The sequence below is a fragment of the Phyllostomus hastatus genome, unplaced genomic scaffold, assembly GCF_019186645.2.
Source record: "Phyllostomus hastatus isolate PE091 unplaced genomic scaffold, TTU_PhHast_1.1 phas_contig_40, whole genome shotgun sequence".
Lineage (NCBI taxonomy): Eukaryota > Metazoa > Chordata > Mammalia > Chiroptera > Phyllostomidae > Phyllostomus > Phyllostomus hastatus.
In genome coordinates, this window is record NW_025333872.1 from 72932686 (window position 1) to 72949945 (window position 17260).

Below are 17260 nucleotides of genomic sequence, written 5' to 3' on the forward strand. Positions count from 1 at the left end.
TGCTTTTGTTCCCACAATAGTTGACTGCTATTTCAAAATAACCTTTATCTAAATAATGCAACCTTATTTAAACATACAGGTCTTCTGGCCACATTCAGTCCTTAAGTGTTTTATCCTTGAAGATTGCCTATGGGCAAGATGAGAGCTCTGTTTTTTAACACTCTTTCCCCTACTTTTGCAGGAAAAGTAGAAAAGGCTACGCACTAGCTGCATTCTACCCCAAGTAATAAATATCTTTCAAAGACAGAAAAGTTAGGCAGAGAGAGAAAGGCTAACTAAAATTCTTTTTCAAACAGAAAATAACAATGATGGTATCCTTTTTCACAGTGTTCTCATAAATTTCACACAAGTACCATATATTTTGTTTTTATTCATTTTTAGTTTGTGTGAAAATAGCGTGTTTCCCTTTAGCGTAATGGACCTTAGATTAAAACATGTCCTGTTATTTTGATCAGCATCAATATGACACATCACGTACATGTAGTTTTCTGTTTTCTTGTCAGAGGACCTAAAAAAATTAAGACTGGGTCAATAAGAAACATGTGTATGTATAAATTCACAATTCATTATTTGATTAGACCAATGTTTAATTATTACATGTATTTTTGTGCTGAATACTTACACATAAATCAATGTGACCCACAGCAAAAGTACTAATGGAACATTCCATCTAAACATAAGTAAGTAAACAGAAGAGAAACAGCTGTTGCAAAGACCCTGTTTTTGAGTCTGGGCTTCATAACAGATAGCAGTTTGGAGAATTTTGGCTGCTACCATTTACTGACATCTGTTCAGATTGTAACTATTTCAACTCAATACTTGATCAGCACATGCCACAGTGTAGCACATAGTTCTCTAAGTCAGAAGACTTATATCAACACCAAACACTAATTGATTGTATGGTATGTTGTACTTCCAAGCTTTTTATCATCTTTCGTTTAGCAAATCTATTCATGGGGTGTTTATGTATGTGTCCACAAATGGATCTAATTATTTGTAGAAAGTACATGAAACAGGAGAAAATAATTTGTTGTATTTTAAAATTCCATCTGTCCACCTCTGGACCACTTATTTATGAGAAGCCCTCATTATCTGGTTTTCAAACAACCGAAAACTGTCTTACCTGATAAACCCTTATAACTCCATTTGCTTCAGATCACAAAAGCAAAAGGATCATGTGAGCATAGGGAAAGTATAATTGGACCCTACCTTGTTACACAGGAGACGGAAAACTTATACTGAAGCTTTAGGTTGGTATCATTTGAGTGAATAAACTATGAATTTTAAAAAAATTATATAGGAAACTTATGTTGGTGTCTCAATTCCCCTAGATATGTCTCTCACAACTATCTTAGTTTTCACTCTGCCATTCAGAACACTGTAATGGATATCTCTTGACATTTTCAGTAAGAAACATCATTTATAAATATTGTCTAGAAGGAAGGTTGTAAGGATTTGAAAAGTCATGGTGAAAGCTGGGGAGAATAAATGAGATTGAGAAAATTCGTAAGCAGTGGGAGGTCTGGGGCGCAAGCACACTGGATGGTCAGTGAGTGTTGCACTGAGGGGGCTGTCTCTGGTGGGCTGCCACAGACCTCTGTCCTTGGACCTGTCACGTTGATAATTCTCATCATTACTTTGGATACTCATGAAATTCACGTGATGCAGCATACAAAGGAATGCAATGCAATCTCACCAGGTTAGAAGTGGCCTAGTTTAAAAGGAAAAAAGTCCTGAAGTCAGGCCTTTCCTCAAATTAGTTTTCATTATCACATGTGTAAATGGACATTGTTGTTATTGCAAAATAAATACTGTTGAAACTACTTTGAATGCCAAAAACAAAAAGAAAGGTGAGGCAGAAGGGATGGAGGAGAAGAAAGAAAAGATAAGTAAAAAGAAGGAAGGAAGGAAAAGCAAGCAGAGAGGAAGAAAAGAAGAAAGGGAGGAGTGAAAGTGGCAAGCAGTGGAGTTCTTTAAGATTCTTTTCTTTGTATTCCTATACTATATAACGGGGCCTCTTGCCTTCCAAACCAACCTTTCTAGAATGCATAGTCTCCGTTTGACACCTACAACGTCCAGTTCATTTTCTATGCATGAAAAATGATAAGACTTTAAGACTTCTCATGTATAATTCTACCTGTTCTCTAATTCAACATCTTCTTGCAATGGTTCTATTCAGATAATTACCAAACTTTGCAAGAAGAGACACATGTTCTTATCTCAGTGTTTTAAATGTACAGAAAAGCATAACAACACCTGAAATGGAATACTGTTTCTATGGTAAAAGACAGCTCCATGAATAGATGCATTAATAAACACTTATGTGGGAGGGACACCTTTTCAGAGTTTAAGCCTCTGGGGCTTTGGAATCTAGACAGTGAATCACTTGCTCTGTTTGTGCTGCTGAATTGAAATTGACAGATATGTTTCATTTATTTTGTTCAATATTACGAAGCCTTTCCCTCATTTGATTTTAGTATATTCCCCCTGAAATATTTACTCCAGTAAGCAAAAGCAAATATTAGGTTTTACACCCCATTTAGTGGAGTAAGAGTAATGATATCCTGACATCAGAGAACCAAATACTCCAGGCTTATTTTCATGAAAATAATTTTTCCCAGGTATATTGTCCTCTGTAGATCACCCAACCCTCCCCCCCAATTCATGTTTCTTGAGATTTTGAGAAAAACAGAGACTACAGCACAAGTAGCTCATTTCTAAATACTTTTCTAAATACTTGAATTTTATGAATTACTTTTAGCCTTTTTCCACTCATGAGGGAAAACTTCTCTGCCTCATTAAGTCTTTAATGCAATGTGCTGCATGCACGCTACATTATTATGTGTGACATTAGGTTGTATATTGCAGAGTAACTGCAATGTTACTTGCAAACAAGCTGTTTCTTTGCCCTGCAGGTATAACTAAACAGGTACGCATAGAAACAACTACTTGTGTTGCTCTTCTTCTTAATGGAGTAAATTTGAGGATCAGGAGAGTGAATGGCTTAGCACTGAACCATCTCCAGGAATGAATGGGTGCTGCTACTTTCCCTGCAGTGTCTTCTCAGTTTAATATCTGAATCTCACTGTAAAGAATTTCATTTAATATAAGGAGAAGGGTAAAAGGCTAGGTCCTTGGGGACCCTTCTAGAATGAACTCTTCTCATTAAATTCACTTTCTCTTTGAATTGAAAAGGAATACAACTCTCATCTCTGGTAAAGATAGTCTCATCTATCCAGTAAATGTAAGGATTGCCTCAGAGTGAACTGGAATGGCACGTACTTCGACTTGGGGAAGACCATATTTCTTCAGCCCGTAGAATGATGACAGTTCAGTTTCTAAATAGCAGAGGAAAATGAAATGTTCTGGTGGCTGTACATGCAGTGCTCTGTAAAATTACAGTAATCAATGTTGTCCACAAAATGGACTAATTTGAAACTCCCAAAGATAATATTAATAAATTGAATCTACAAAGTCTAAAATTGTGGAAAATTAGTTGTGCACACTACCCGTAACTTTCTGATGTCATGTGATATATATTGTTAGACTTCTTCAGTGTTCATGGATAAGCTGGTTTATACAGACCTCTACCTGTTCTAGAATCTGTTAGCTCTCTTATTTGTTGTGGTTGCCACTGGCTCCTCAGTAGACTTTGGGAATATTATTGAAAAACCCTTTTTTCCCTCAGTTTTCTGACCAGTGGGATATCAGCCAGGCAAAAAAAAAAGAAAAAAGAAAAAGAAAAGAAAATCATTTGAATAGTCAGAGTGCTATAGGAATGAGAATTTCAGCAGGGATATTAGTTTAAGCAAACCTAGCTAGCAGAATAGACAGATATATGAAGAGGCTAGATTGGAAGTTTCCATACTTTCTCAATTCATGGCATGCTTTGTGTCTCCATATTTTTTTACAGTGCCTTCTAAAGCAACTGAAACATGCCACAGTACTTAGGGTCAAACAACATGATAAATGATTCTGTTTAGTAACTTATTTATCATTTAAAAGGTAATGCAGCCCTGACTAGTGGGGCTCAGTTGGTTGGTTATCATCCTGAGAAGCAAATGGTCACCACTTTGATTCCCAATCAGGGCACATGCCTGGGTTGTGATTTTGATCCCTGGTTGAGGCACATACAAGAGGCAACTTAATAGTGTTTTTCTCCCTACCTTTCTCTCTCCCTTCCCCTCTCTCTAAAACTAATAAAATCTTCCCCTCTCTTTAAAGCAAATAAAATCCTTAAGAAAAGATAATGCACATAAATTCAGACAGTATAATAATTTCTTTTCTTCATAAATAACCTCAATTGCTTACTAAGGGGTCTGTTTGCCAGCTGGCTTTTTATCACAGCATCCACTGAAAACTTTTTTTAACAAAGGTACAGCATTGCTGGAAATTAAAGTAAACTAAAACAGCTCCAAATGCTAACAACATTCTTAAAGGAATATAGCACTATCTAAGGTTAAAATTGAGAGGTAGCTTGAGCTGGTTGTTTGGTATATTTTCTTCAAACATTTATGGATCCCACAGTGCCTTTGTGAGTTCACTGTAGTGCCCCGGGGCACCTCTGCACAGAGTTTCTGAACAAGGGCTAGACAGATCCTAGAGAGTGTTTAAGTGCACAGAAAGTTGAATGATGGTATAGATACCAGACTACTGGAGGGTCTTCATTAGGGAAGTACAGGAACAGAAGTAATAGATAAAACTTTCCCCAACAAGGAGACTGAAGTCAGAGAATTGAGTTCAAATGCTTGATGGGGGCCTAGTGAGTGTGATGTGGTAAAGGGAATAGAAAGTTAGCCAAGAAGAATTTCAAGAGAGTAGGATTGAGGCAGTAATCTGATATAAATAACAAAGTGAAAATAATATTGTATTGCACCTAGAGTTTCCCATCTATAAAATAGAGAAATAAAGCAATTGGTTTGAGCAAATCATGGGAGTTGGGAAAATAATCAAGTTTGTTTCCTAGGAAGATCCAGATAATGAGATTAACTGTGGGTACCTTGAGTGTTTGAGACATTATTGAACAATCACTCAATATACGACTGTTAAAGGCTGAATTGCACCTATCCATAAATTTCTATGTTAAATTCCTAACCCCTAGAACCTGAGAATGTGACTGTATGTGGAGAAAGGCTCTTTAAAGTGGTAATTCAGTTAAGATGAGGTAGTTAGGATGGTCTGTAATTCAATATTACTGGTGTCTTTTTAAGAAGAGGAAATTAAGGCACAAATACAGAGGAAGTCCACATGAAGACACAAGGCAAAGATGGCCATCTATATGCTAATGTGAGAGGCCTCAGAAGAAACCTACCCTGCTGATACATTGATTTCAAATTTCTGGAGTTGAAGCCACCCAGTCTCTGGTACTTGCTATGGAAGAATAAGCAATATAGGAACACAGCACAGGATGGAAGATAGGGATTGAGGAACCGGCTATAAACGTGTATACACATATTTCAGTCAATGAGAGGAATGGAAAAGTCAATGAAAAAGAATAAGTAAAATGAAGTAAGAGTCTTGGAGACATCTGTACAATGAATAAACAATAAAAAAATGTATTTATAAATGAGATAGAGGTATGACCAGGCTGAAGAAGTCTCAGAATAGTTTAGTGCAATAGAAGACAAAGAAGTCAAGAATCTTAAGAACTATTACATGTCACATAAATATAAAGAATAAAGCTGAACAAAAGGTCCATGAGTGGTTGCTGGATAAAGTTGATAAATGACCTTTCAATGAGCACTTTAATGGAGCACTAGGTGTGCGGTAGATAAAATAAGAAAGAGAGAATGGGTAGGAATGAAGACAATGAGTGTTAATACCCCCATCACAGAGCTTGACAGTAAAACATACATAACCTTAGATAATACCTAGAGGAGACAGTAAAGTCTATTGATGATTGGCAGCACTGTGCACATTTGATTTGATGGAGTGACTGAAGATTGGGATATTTGAAGGGATTATAGGAGAGTGGGGAAGCAAGGATGTGGAGGAGTCCAGGGAAGGTGGCATTTCAGAGATGGAGCAGGAGCTGGATGAAGAAGAGGCAGAGGATTCTTCATCCACACCTATACAAAAGGAAAATTTATACTCTGAATATTCTCAAAGTTTTTCTTCCCAAAACACCATCCCTCAGAAAAGAAGTGCTGTGTTATAACTGACTTGTTACAAAGACTTTCATGCAACGGTTATGTCCTCTTTGGGGAAGATGTTAGCTGGAAACAACACCAGGAAATACTTGGTTTAAAAGATTTTTGGAATTAAAAAGAATATAGAGACAAAGGAATTTAAAAGAGAGTAAGTAATTATTCTTAGGGATACAGCTTCTGAGTTGCAAGGTAATATCTTAAACAATCATATTAAAATATTACTTAAGTCTTTGACTAAGTAGCTATATAGAGGTGATCATAAATATATACCTCTAGGATGAATAAAAAAGATAGTGATTCTAATAATATAGAAATGTGTACTTGTGGCTTGAGAAAAATCTGAGGATAGTATACATCTTTCAAAAACTATTTTTCACATGCCTTGGGTGGAAGTAAAATGAATTCACTTATGAACATTGGTAGACGGTACAACAACTGTTCTAATAACGCCAAAACACGGGCATCACATGAAAGAATTGGTAGAAAAGGACTTTATGAAATATGAATGAAAAAATAATTTTTCATTTTTGTTACTATTAGTAGTATAAATTCTCAGGATAATAGGTTGAATTCATCTTACTCCTTAGTTTATGTTTTATATTATCGTCAATCCGCATAAGGCCCCTTTCTTTTCCGACATAGTTATTTGTTCCTTTTCTTAAATTTCAACCTCATTCCTCTCCCATATTATACTATTTTATATACTATATGACTTTTATAAGTATTATAAGTGCATATGGAAATAACATTAATGAAGTTAATATTATAACAAATCAAACACTTTTCTATTTCATCTAAAGTTTAAAAGCTTGGAGACTGAAATTACAGTGTGGCTCTTTTATTGGCAAAATGGAAATTACCTCCAGTTACCTTTAATTCTAAGTTTTTTTTTATTTTGGATATGTATGGTAATTTCTTAAATATAAGAATTGAAGTTGATTTTTCTTCCTTTTTGGGAGGTAGTGGAGGCCATATTCCAGAAAAATAAAAATTGTGATCCAAATTTTAATTAATTGAAATGTATTTGGAAATTCAAATGTTTTGCAGCATTATAGATTTATGTCCAATATCCTTCCCAAACTCAATCCCTACCTTCTGCTAAATATTTTTATTAAATTAGAAAATTCTAAATAATTCAGTCCTCTTTGAAATGTATGAAGTATGTTTTTTTTATGCTGCATTTTTAGACACCTCTCATTGAGAAAATATCTGGCTAACTTTAACAAGCATGCTATGTGATACTTTGGATGCTTATCATATTAGAACCAAAAACCTTTTACATAGAGTTTACCCTCATTACTCACAATAATACCAAGTGCTATAGTCCAGGCAGATATTTATTATTTTATACATGAGAAGACATTAGAGTAAGGCTCTTTCTTAGGGGAGTCAGGGGAATAAATGTTTTCTGAATTTTAGTTTCTTACAGAGCTCCATCCACATAATGAGCCCTTGGAAGACATTTCAGAGCATCAATTTAAAAACCCCGTTTAATCAGTCAGAGTGAGCTCTGGGGGATTCGCTGTGGAACAACTTTGGGAGGAATCGGGTTCCTCCTCCTCCATCCAGTGCCTCCAAGTGAAGTGCTTTGTGGTCAGACTGCGCCCTGTGAGGCCACGTAGAGCCCATGGCTGCAAGGCTGTGTCTCTGCTTGTCAGCATGGAGGGAACAGCAGAATATAAATCATCAGCTTTATTTTATGAATATCTTTATTTACAATGCTGGAGTGGAATTTTTTTCAAAAGGAAAATAGGATTTGCATTGAATCTGTCACTCAAACTCCGGTGTTGATTCCTGTCCTATAAATGATCTTGCTTTCCTATTTTTTTTTCTTTTCTACAAGGTGACTGTCAATGTCAGGCAATGTAAACCTCAAGTATACTTTGTATGAGGCTTAGCATGTATGTTGGAAGACAGTTGTTTAATGAAAAGGGGTAATAGCATTCATTCAAGCTAAGCATAATTGATTGCACACAGTAAAATGTATTTTCTTTGGGAGTTTTGATTGCATTTATCATAATGTAAAATTTGATGCTATTCTTTTATTTCTTTGACCAAAAGAATTTCTCAGCTTAGCTTATTGTCTATGCAAAATGCCTGTCAAATGGAATGATGTCTTTGGTGAAAGCATTTAGACCCACAAAAAGTGAGTGACCCTCAGGGGTGGCTAGATATCTCCCAATTTTGACAAAGATCCTTTTCTGTCTGGAAATTGTAAAGCTCAAGCTATAGACCAGGAAAATGACAGAAAGGGCTATGTTTGGTTTCATGAAACTTAACCTATTTCTGCAAGTCTGCAATACTGGGAAAAATAATACCTGAATTGATATTTGTGTCAGGCTTGCTGTTGATTGCTAAGGTTTATATATAAAGGTTACTCTTAAAGAAATGTCTGTCATTCTTACCCTGCACTCTTGGGATTTCTGCGTTTTCCAAATTCTGCCCTCTAGAACAATAAAATGATTTAAAAATAATAAGTAAAATGTGATATAATAGCCCATCTCCTGTCTTGTAATGATTACATATCTCCTCGCTGGTAGCTCACCGCAGTTGGAGGACGATTATCATTTACTGTATCGTATGACCTTGAAGAAAAGGAAGAAGAGGAAGAAGACGAAGAAACAGAACACGTACTCCAGCTTATGGTTATCTTAGAGGTAGCGTATGAAGAGCGTCATTTATACTCAACTGTTTTACATTATTATGTTATTTGAGGTTATTCCTTACTTGGTTGATTTGATGTTAACTTACAAAATGTGATAGAAAAATATCATATCTTGGAAATTTGTCCCTATGCCAGTCTTATGTCTCACTAGAAAACAGAGTATATTCATTGGGTTTCAATGATAAAGAAGACCTTCAGACTAGACTTGGAATTTGAATTAAAAACATAATGTTCGTGTTCCCAAGAACATAAATATGATGAAAGTGTTTAGGCAAATGCTGATTTACATAGCTGTGTTATTTTCCATCTCTCCTTGCTTCCAAGTAGAATTTGTTTACTTCATTTACGTTAGTCAGAAGTAAGTGAAAAAGAAAACTTGTTTATTTAGATGTAGTTAAATTTTGACTTCAAAATTCATAATTTAGTGAAGAAAGACATAGGAGAAGCCGCTGTCAGGATTTGGAGGGCCACAGGCAATTCGGAAATGCTGGAAGCTTCCAGTTACCTTAGAGGTCCTCTCCCATCCTCTCTCACACCCCACCCTCCATCACTCACACACAGCCAAAGGCACACACATGCACACATGTTTATGATCCCAAGTGGGTCAATGTTGATTGAGCCCCAGGCTCTGTTGTTCTTAATGGGACCTTTCATGTATGTGAATCAATGACACAAATTTTCCTCCAAAATGAATATTTCCAATATTAGATGAAGTGGATGTGGATGTGTCTATGAAAGTAGAAGTAAAGCTTGGAATGCCTTTAAGATAAAAGGGTTCTCTAAATGTAAAATGGTGAGAAATTACATGTCACTAATATGGGTGAACTAAAATAAGAAGGATAATCTAAATGTCATAGATCAATCAAGATATTTCCTATGATGATACCATTATCCTATGCACAGTTTTCTCTTGTTTTTTCCAATGTAGAAAAGTCATTCAAAACAATAACTTCATACTCTATTCAAAGTTTTCTTCCCTATTTTCCTATACAACCCTATTCATCATAAAATAATATATTTGAAATATACAATTGTACACTGGTATAAAACCAAAGTGTTTGTAATCATATCTGTGTATGAGTTTCCAGGAACTATTATTTTAATTGATGGCGGAAGGAAGGTCATGCATAACCAAGAAGCTTATCCTTTGTAATGTATCTTATTAAGGCTGTGATTTCAATTGCCTTCTCTGTCTTTCATTTATGTATCACATATATGCTGAATGACAGGGAAAGCCAACCTGAAACTAAAAACCAATTCTCACCAAGTGGAGAATTCAGCTATAGACACTTTTTATCTTTTTTTACCCTCTTTTTGCAGGTTTACCCTTTGACACTTTCTTTTCCTTTTTAGGGAAATGGCTTGAGAATCAGTACAGCCCAAGATGAGGTGTATCTGAAACCATACGAAGACCATAATACTGTATTGTCACTCAAAGAAGATTTATTTACCAGACACGGCACACACTTTCCAGTCAGTAGAAAAGAGTTCATGACAGTACTTGCGGATTTAAAGAGAGTCCTCATACAGATCACAGACAGCCTTGGGGTGGATGCCATCTTCAGGTAAACTCAGGAACTGCATCTCCCGGTGTTTACAGAGTTACCTCGGAGCAAACGTGCCTGTGTTAGGGTGGCTTTGAAGATCTCGGGGAGTTACTGTCTTCAATCTGTAGATAATAATGGAGGGCTGGGGTTCTAAAAAGTGTTTCTATTAGGGCTTTAAAATTTTAAATACCTAGAATCAATTCGTCTTAGTCCTTTATTGGTGTAGGTGAATCATTGGCAGTTCTGCCAGAACATGGGGTAAAAATGATCCCTAAACTGAGAAATGCTATATTGGAAAATAAAGTCTCCTTTATGATTACTCAGACAGCGGGAAATTAAAGAGATGTAATTCCAGAATACCCATATTTAGAGAGTGGTGTATAAAATATTTTCTTCCATTAATTAATTAATGAGTTTCTGACTTAATCATGTAATTTTGTAATGAGAAATGTAAGCACCTTCATTTTGATAGCCTCAAGTCTCCTTATAAACCACTCTAAAACTGTAATGGTTGCATAGTGTAAAAGAAAGAGGAGATTTGGAGCCCACCAGACTAAGAATTCAATAAGCCCATTGCTGATTGTATGTGTGACCTTTGGCAAGTATTTGGTCCTTGTGGGAACTTGATTTCTTCAAGTATAGAGTGGAGAAAATGGTGCCTGCCTTTCAGGGTCATGGTCAAAGTTACTGTATTTTTGCCATGTATAATGGGTACCCACACTTTTGGCTCAAACTTACAGGGGAAAATTTTTAATTCAATTAATTAATTGATTTATATTTAGAAACAAAACCAATTATATTTCAGGGTATTACTTTGCATATAGATATTGTTATTGCTTTCTAGATTTGCACTTATAACACATAAGCATAAATAAAAGAATTAAAAGCACTTATATATACGTGAAATTAGTGCTGCCCATGTAGTACTTGGGTAGAAAAATAATGCACACCCTCATTTTTCCCTAAAAAATTTGGGCAAAAGTACATATTATACCCAGCAAAATGTGGTATGTGTTCTCCAATTTTTTTTCTTTAAAGAGAGAACTTTCTGACTTGAACCAAATGTGCCTGTGTCTGACTTACTATGGACTTTTCCCTTTAAAACAATGACAATTGTCTGACAAAATGTAAACTTCACCTGTGTCTGAATGAGCTGTTTCTTTCTCCTTTTCTATTCTAATAATGAGTAACAAGCTATCATGTCAACCATCTTTTAAATCAGATTAAATTAAATGATTAAATTTGACCCTGAACCAACGATTTGGCCTACCCATTAACCAAGCAACGTCTCCAATCTCGTTTTATCTACAAGAGGGTTTTTTTGTTGTTGCTGATGATGCTCCCCCAGTCCCATCATTTGCTTGTGATGCCTATGCCTGGTTTGTCTTTCAACTACATGGAATTATCATTGCCATCTCCCAAAGGACAGAACTGCAGGGTTATAAACAGAGCCATTGCCAAACCATGTACCCCTTTGCATAGGAAATTCTGCTAGAAGCTGGGTTAAAATGCCAGGAAGATGTGAAGCAGCACTTAGGAATTAGTTATGTTTTTCTCCATTTGGTAAATAGAAATTGTCATGATGTTTAAACAGTATAAAGAAATGAGTCCTCTGGCTTTCAAAATGAATGACAACCAAATTGACAAAAACTAGCTAGGAGGCTTATTTAGTTTTGTCTGCATTGCTTCTCAGACTAGTTCATCCAAAGGCATTTCCCCCTGATTTATGTCAGATAATTTCAGTGTCTACCCATCTTAAAATCATTGGTTTCATGTGAAGTCTTTCAAAGTTTTCTCACACATGAGTGACGCGTTCCCAGAGCATGGTATGTGAACTGACCCAGGAGCTAATCCAAGCAGGTGGCTGCTTTCTGGTTCAGAAGTAAAAGCCAACGTCAGGTTTGAAACTCCTACCCACTTCAGGTGAACTGAAAGTCAGCGTGAATCCCGAGTCAGTAAGCTGTTATATTTTATTTATCTCTGATCTACTAACAGGTTGACTTATATTTGTAAAACATTGTGTGAATTGATTTCAACTTGTCTTGCACAGTGGGCTTCTAGCTGGGTATACAGTTCGTGTGCAAGCACAAATAAGTTGATTTATCTCCACAAAAATGCATGTTTAGAGTGATTTATGTACAATTTACTTCTGTGATACTTCTCTCAGAAAATGGACTCAGGTTCCTTCGGTTACATGCTTACAATAGTCCCCCCTTGTCCACAGAGAATATGGTCCAAGACCACAGTAGATAGATGCCTGAAACCACAGATGGTATCAAACCTTATATACGATGTTCTATACATACATACCAAAGACAAAGTTTAATGTAGAAATTAAGTATAGTAAGAGATTAACAAAAATAACTACTAATCATAGGACAAATAAAATAATATACTGTGACAAAATTTATGGAAAACTAGTCCTCTCTCTCTCCACAGTAATTTTTATATTTTTCAATTCAAACCTATTCCATCCATCTGTATAACCGTCCCTTATCTGCAGTAAATGGCTTGGTGTCGCCTGTTCCAGGGAATCCTTTGCTGAGGTCATCGTAAGACTGAATGCTTTCTGGCTCAAAACTTTGCCACAGATTAAGTCAAGAACCTTCACCTTTTCACTTAAAGGAAGCACATGATGGCCTCTATTGGAAGTGTCTCAGTTGCCAGCATCACTACTCTTGTGCTCTGGGACCATTATTTAGTAAAATGAGGATTACATGAACACAAGCACTGTGATACTCAACAGTCAATCTGATAACCAAGAAATATCTTACTATGTGACTGCTGGGTAGGTAGTGTACACAGCATGGGTGTGCCGGGCAAAGGAATGATTCACATCCCAGGTAGGACAGAGCTAGAGAGGGGGATACTTCATCACACGAGTCAGAATGTAACTGGAAAAGACACCGCCAGCGTTTGGGCTGCCTGTCACTACCAAATCCAATAAGCAATGACAGCGATTGAATCTTTTAGGGTGCTGTATTCAGATGGCTGGCAATCCTAGAAGATGGAGGGTTCATACCTTAACAAACCATCTTCCCTTCTCTTTCCTGGACAGATCTTTTATAAGGGAGTGGGGGAGGACAAACAAGGTACGGTGAGGGCTTTGAGATTCAGAAGCTGCAACATTCCTGTCCTGGGCAGTTAGCTGATCCCAGGGGGAAGGGGTGGTCATCTGCTCTCCCTGGAACAAAGGTTCGAATGTCCCCAGGCGGCAATCTTCTATCAGTGCCCCAGGAGGTCGACTGTTTTTCCCAGGAGCCAGGATGGGCCTTATCTGTAGTTTCTGAAACAAAAACTTTAACATACACATTATTTGCTAGACTCATAACTTTTTACCTTAAGCTAAAATTTTCCCAGTCTTGTGTCCCCTATCAAGACCAGCATGCAATTTAAACTTAAGAGTTGTTTATTTTGGGAAATTTCCATTTGATATTTCAGACCATGGAGGGTCTACAGGTGATGGAAACCTCAGAAACTGAAACCGTGGATAGAGAAACTGCAGACAAGGGTAAACTACTGTAGGTGGCATTGAATAGTGAAAAGAAAACTGTGTGCAGGTCAGCATTTTGGCTTTTCTTCTCCACTCAGCTCTTGCATCGTTTTGGTCATAAAAGTAGCCTTGCCCTTTTTGGATTTCGGTCTCCTCATCTGTGAAAGGAGGAGGAGGATTGCTGCTGGCCTGAAAGTTTCCCATGGGAATGGAACAAAAGGGCTGCAAAAGTGCTTTGCTAATGGCAAACCAGCACACAAATCTGACACATTTTTATCTGCCCTGCATCATTGCAAGGAATAATATTGTCTCCAAATTCCATTAAGTCTCAGAGACATCTAGAATAAAGCATGTACTAATATTTCTAAAATTGTGTTGGTTTTGCTGTCATTCTTTTCCAGAATTCTGAGAGGCCCATACCATAAAGTTAGTTGGTCTCCTTCTCATTGTTCTCTTTCATGAGATGAAGATACATATAGAAAATTTTTTATCCTTCTCTCAAGAATGTAAGAGAAAAACACTTAACCTAAGTGTTCATGTTTCTCTTTCAACTTCTCCAAACCTTAGATTTAGTAGCATTCTTGATATGTAGTGCAAGCAAGGAGCCTATTCAATTTTTCCTTAACACCTATTCAATACAGAACTTTGCAAAAAAAAACTATATTTTTCTTTTACCGTATAGGAGACATGAGTATGTTCTTCAAATTTTTAATCTCTTTTTTCAAATATTTTATTTCCCTAAGCTTTGAAGGCAGATGTAATCATATGATTTAGTCGGGTTAATGAAATATAAGCCGAAGTGATGTATCAGCCCCACCCCACCAAAAAAAAAAAAAAGGATTGAATTGCCAGTATGAGCTCCTCTGAATCTTAGAGAGCGACCAGAAGATCAAAACAGCCTGAAATATTGATAGCACATAAGGATCAGCTGCCCTGAACAGTCACTCAGAACTACAGAAGATTTTGCATGAGCAAACTTTTGTTTTCTCTTAACCCACTGAGAATTTAGAGTTGTTACCACAGCATAACTGAGCCATCATAACTTTATTGTGATGCTCTCATGTACCTATTTTGCTTTAAAATAAATACATAATTTTTTAAGGCAAGATGTTTTTACATCACTTTCAGAGTAAATTTGGAGGACTTTTTGGTATCAAAAATATTTCTCAATATTTATATAGTAAATAATCTAGAAAAATACCATATAAAAAAGGGTCTTGCTGATTACAGAAATAGTGTCAATATAATATTTTCTTTTGAAATTAATGATGCAGGTGACCACCTGTATAATTTGCAGAAATTATACTGATGAGGACTCTAGGACTTGATAAATGCATGCAATTGCTAAGTACCAAACTGTGGGTAACAGGCTCAGCCAGGATCTAAGCCCACCTGTGTTTGCTCCCCATAATCTTTGACTGCCTCCCAAATCTGTTCTGTAAATATTGTATTCATTCAATCTGCCAACATTTACTGAGCACCTTCCCTGTGTATCTTTCTAAAGTCTCAATTCCCTCTTCTATAAAATAGCAGAAACAATATTTAACTTTCAAGATTGAAGGCTAAGTAAGAAAATGATGTATCCCAAACACCTGCCATGCTATCCGGCATGAGTTAGGAGGCAACATAAGGTAACATGATGATCGCTGGTTTAGGAGTCACACTTGGATCTGATTTGTGCTGCACCATTTGCTATCTGTATTATATGGACACAGCACTTCTCTGAGACCCAGATTCTTCATTTGTAAATGTGGACAGGAACACAATTACTATGTTGGGTTCAATGGTCCCTTAAATGAGATGTCTGTCAGGCTTACATTATAATGCACAGAAGATAGCGGACACTCAGTGCATAATAATTAATGTGATGTGATAGTTCTAGGCTAAGTAAAGGGGATACAAAGATAGATAAATGATCATTGAATTCAAAGAAGGTGAAGCCCAATATGAAAGGCTGACATACATTTACAACAGTGTAATAGTGTAATAGAAGTGTGCAGAGTGCACGCAGGTAGGACTAAGGTAGGAAGAGATGAATTCTGACATTAATATTTAATATATTTTTGATTAGGAGCTGCAAAAGTATCAAATTCTGTTCATTATTTCCCTGCTTTGATGTGGGATTGAAAAGCCTTGGGGAAAATGTTTAGCTCCTTGTTAGTTGGCCCACTCAGGCATTGCCAGGGCCACTGAATGAGTTTACCATCTTAGGAATGGAGTAGAAATTATCAGGCTCCTCAAATTCAGTACCTAGTGGAGACCATGCAAGATAGAGGCTAAAAAGAATTCTGAGTCACCACCTTATGTTTTGACAAAACAAAATAGAACAAAGCCACAAAATGTGTATCTATGGTGGCTATCCCAAAATAACATGTATTTAAATAAAATTAAATGAAGGTCAATATTTAAAAATGGATAGAAAAAATATTAATTTACAAAGTTTTAAGATAAAAATCTTGTTTCATTTTTTTTTAATTTTTACTTTTTAATGAAGCATAATATATCTAACTTTGGTGGAAAATGTAGTAAAATAAAAATATTGAGAACAACCTTTAAGTCAGTACAAGACAATGTTTCTACAATTTTATTACTAACTAATATATCTATGTCTTTTCTCTTCATCCACCAGCCCATCTGTGTATCTACATTGTAATAATAAGGAGAAATAGCCAGCTAAAACATTTGACTTAGTTGGCAAATTTTTTATAGTTCATGCATCTCTAAACTTTAGTAGTTTATTATTATCAGCATTATGTATTTAAATGAATGCAGCCTGGTCTCAAGAAAAGAAAATGACCATATTAAAGGAAAAAAACTAAAACTGTAGCCTTCTTCATGAGTAACACTGAAAACTGTAAAGCACATTAAAATCTCATTTAACAAATAGCAGAACCTAATGAACATTGGGATTGCTCAGTGAATGCTAATATGGGATATTGCTGGGAAAGATGTTTACGTGATGAAATTTCTCATAGCTCAAAATGGTTTCATAGATTAAAGAAAGCAACATCTGTTGCTCAAAGACAAATGAAATTTGTCTGTTCATTGAATATATTTCTGTTTTTGTTTTGTTATATTTTAAATTGTTCTTAAAGTACTCAATTACTTATATTTTATTTTGTAACTCTCTAATACTTTCCTTATATTTTCCTTGTCAATTTTATATTGAAAACCCTGGGACTATAACTATATACAATTGACTAATCTGCTATTTAGTAAATTGTGATAGTCTTTCATATAATAAATTACTAGTATAGTAATCATAAAATCATGTAATTCTGAAATTACAGTGATCATAAATATAAGTTTTTCATGTGACAGTCCATTAATTGCAGGCAATTAGGTGTCACAATACATTCATATGAGTTCTGGCCTTTGACCTGAAGACCTGATTCTAACAGTTCAG

General features: G+C 35.9%; 1 protein-coding gene across 5 annotated transcripts in view; it reads left to right on the top strand.

Moving 5' to 3' along the window:
- Window positions 1-17260, top strand: part of LAMA2 (laminin subunit alpha 2) — a 517841-nt gene that overhangs the window by 281105 nt on the left and 219476 nt on the right. For all 5 annotated transcript variants that reach the window (XM_045842659.1, XM_045842661.1, XM_045842662.1 and 2 more), the window contains exons 13-14: window positions 8690-8806; window positions 10168-10379. In XM_045842659.1, the coding sequence (XP_045698615.1) occupies window positions 8690-8806; window positions 10168-10379 (329 nt within the window). The remainder of the gene's footprint in view (window positions 1-8689; window positions 8807-10167; window positions 10380-17260) is intronic.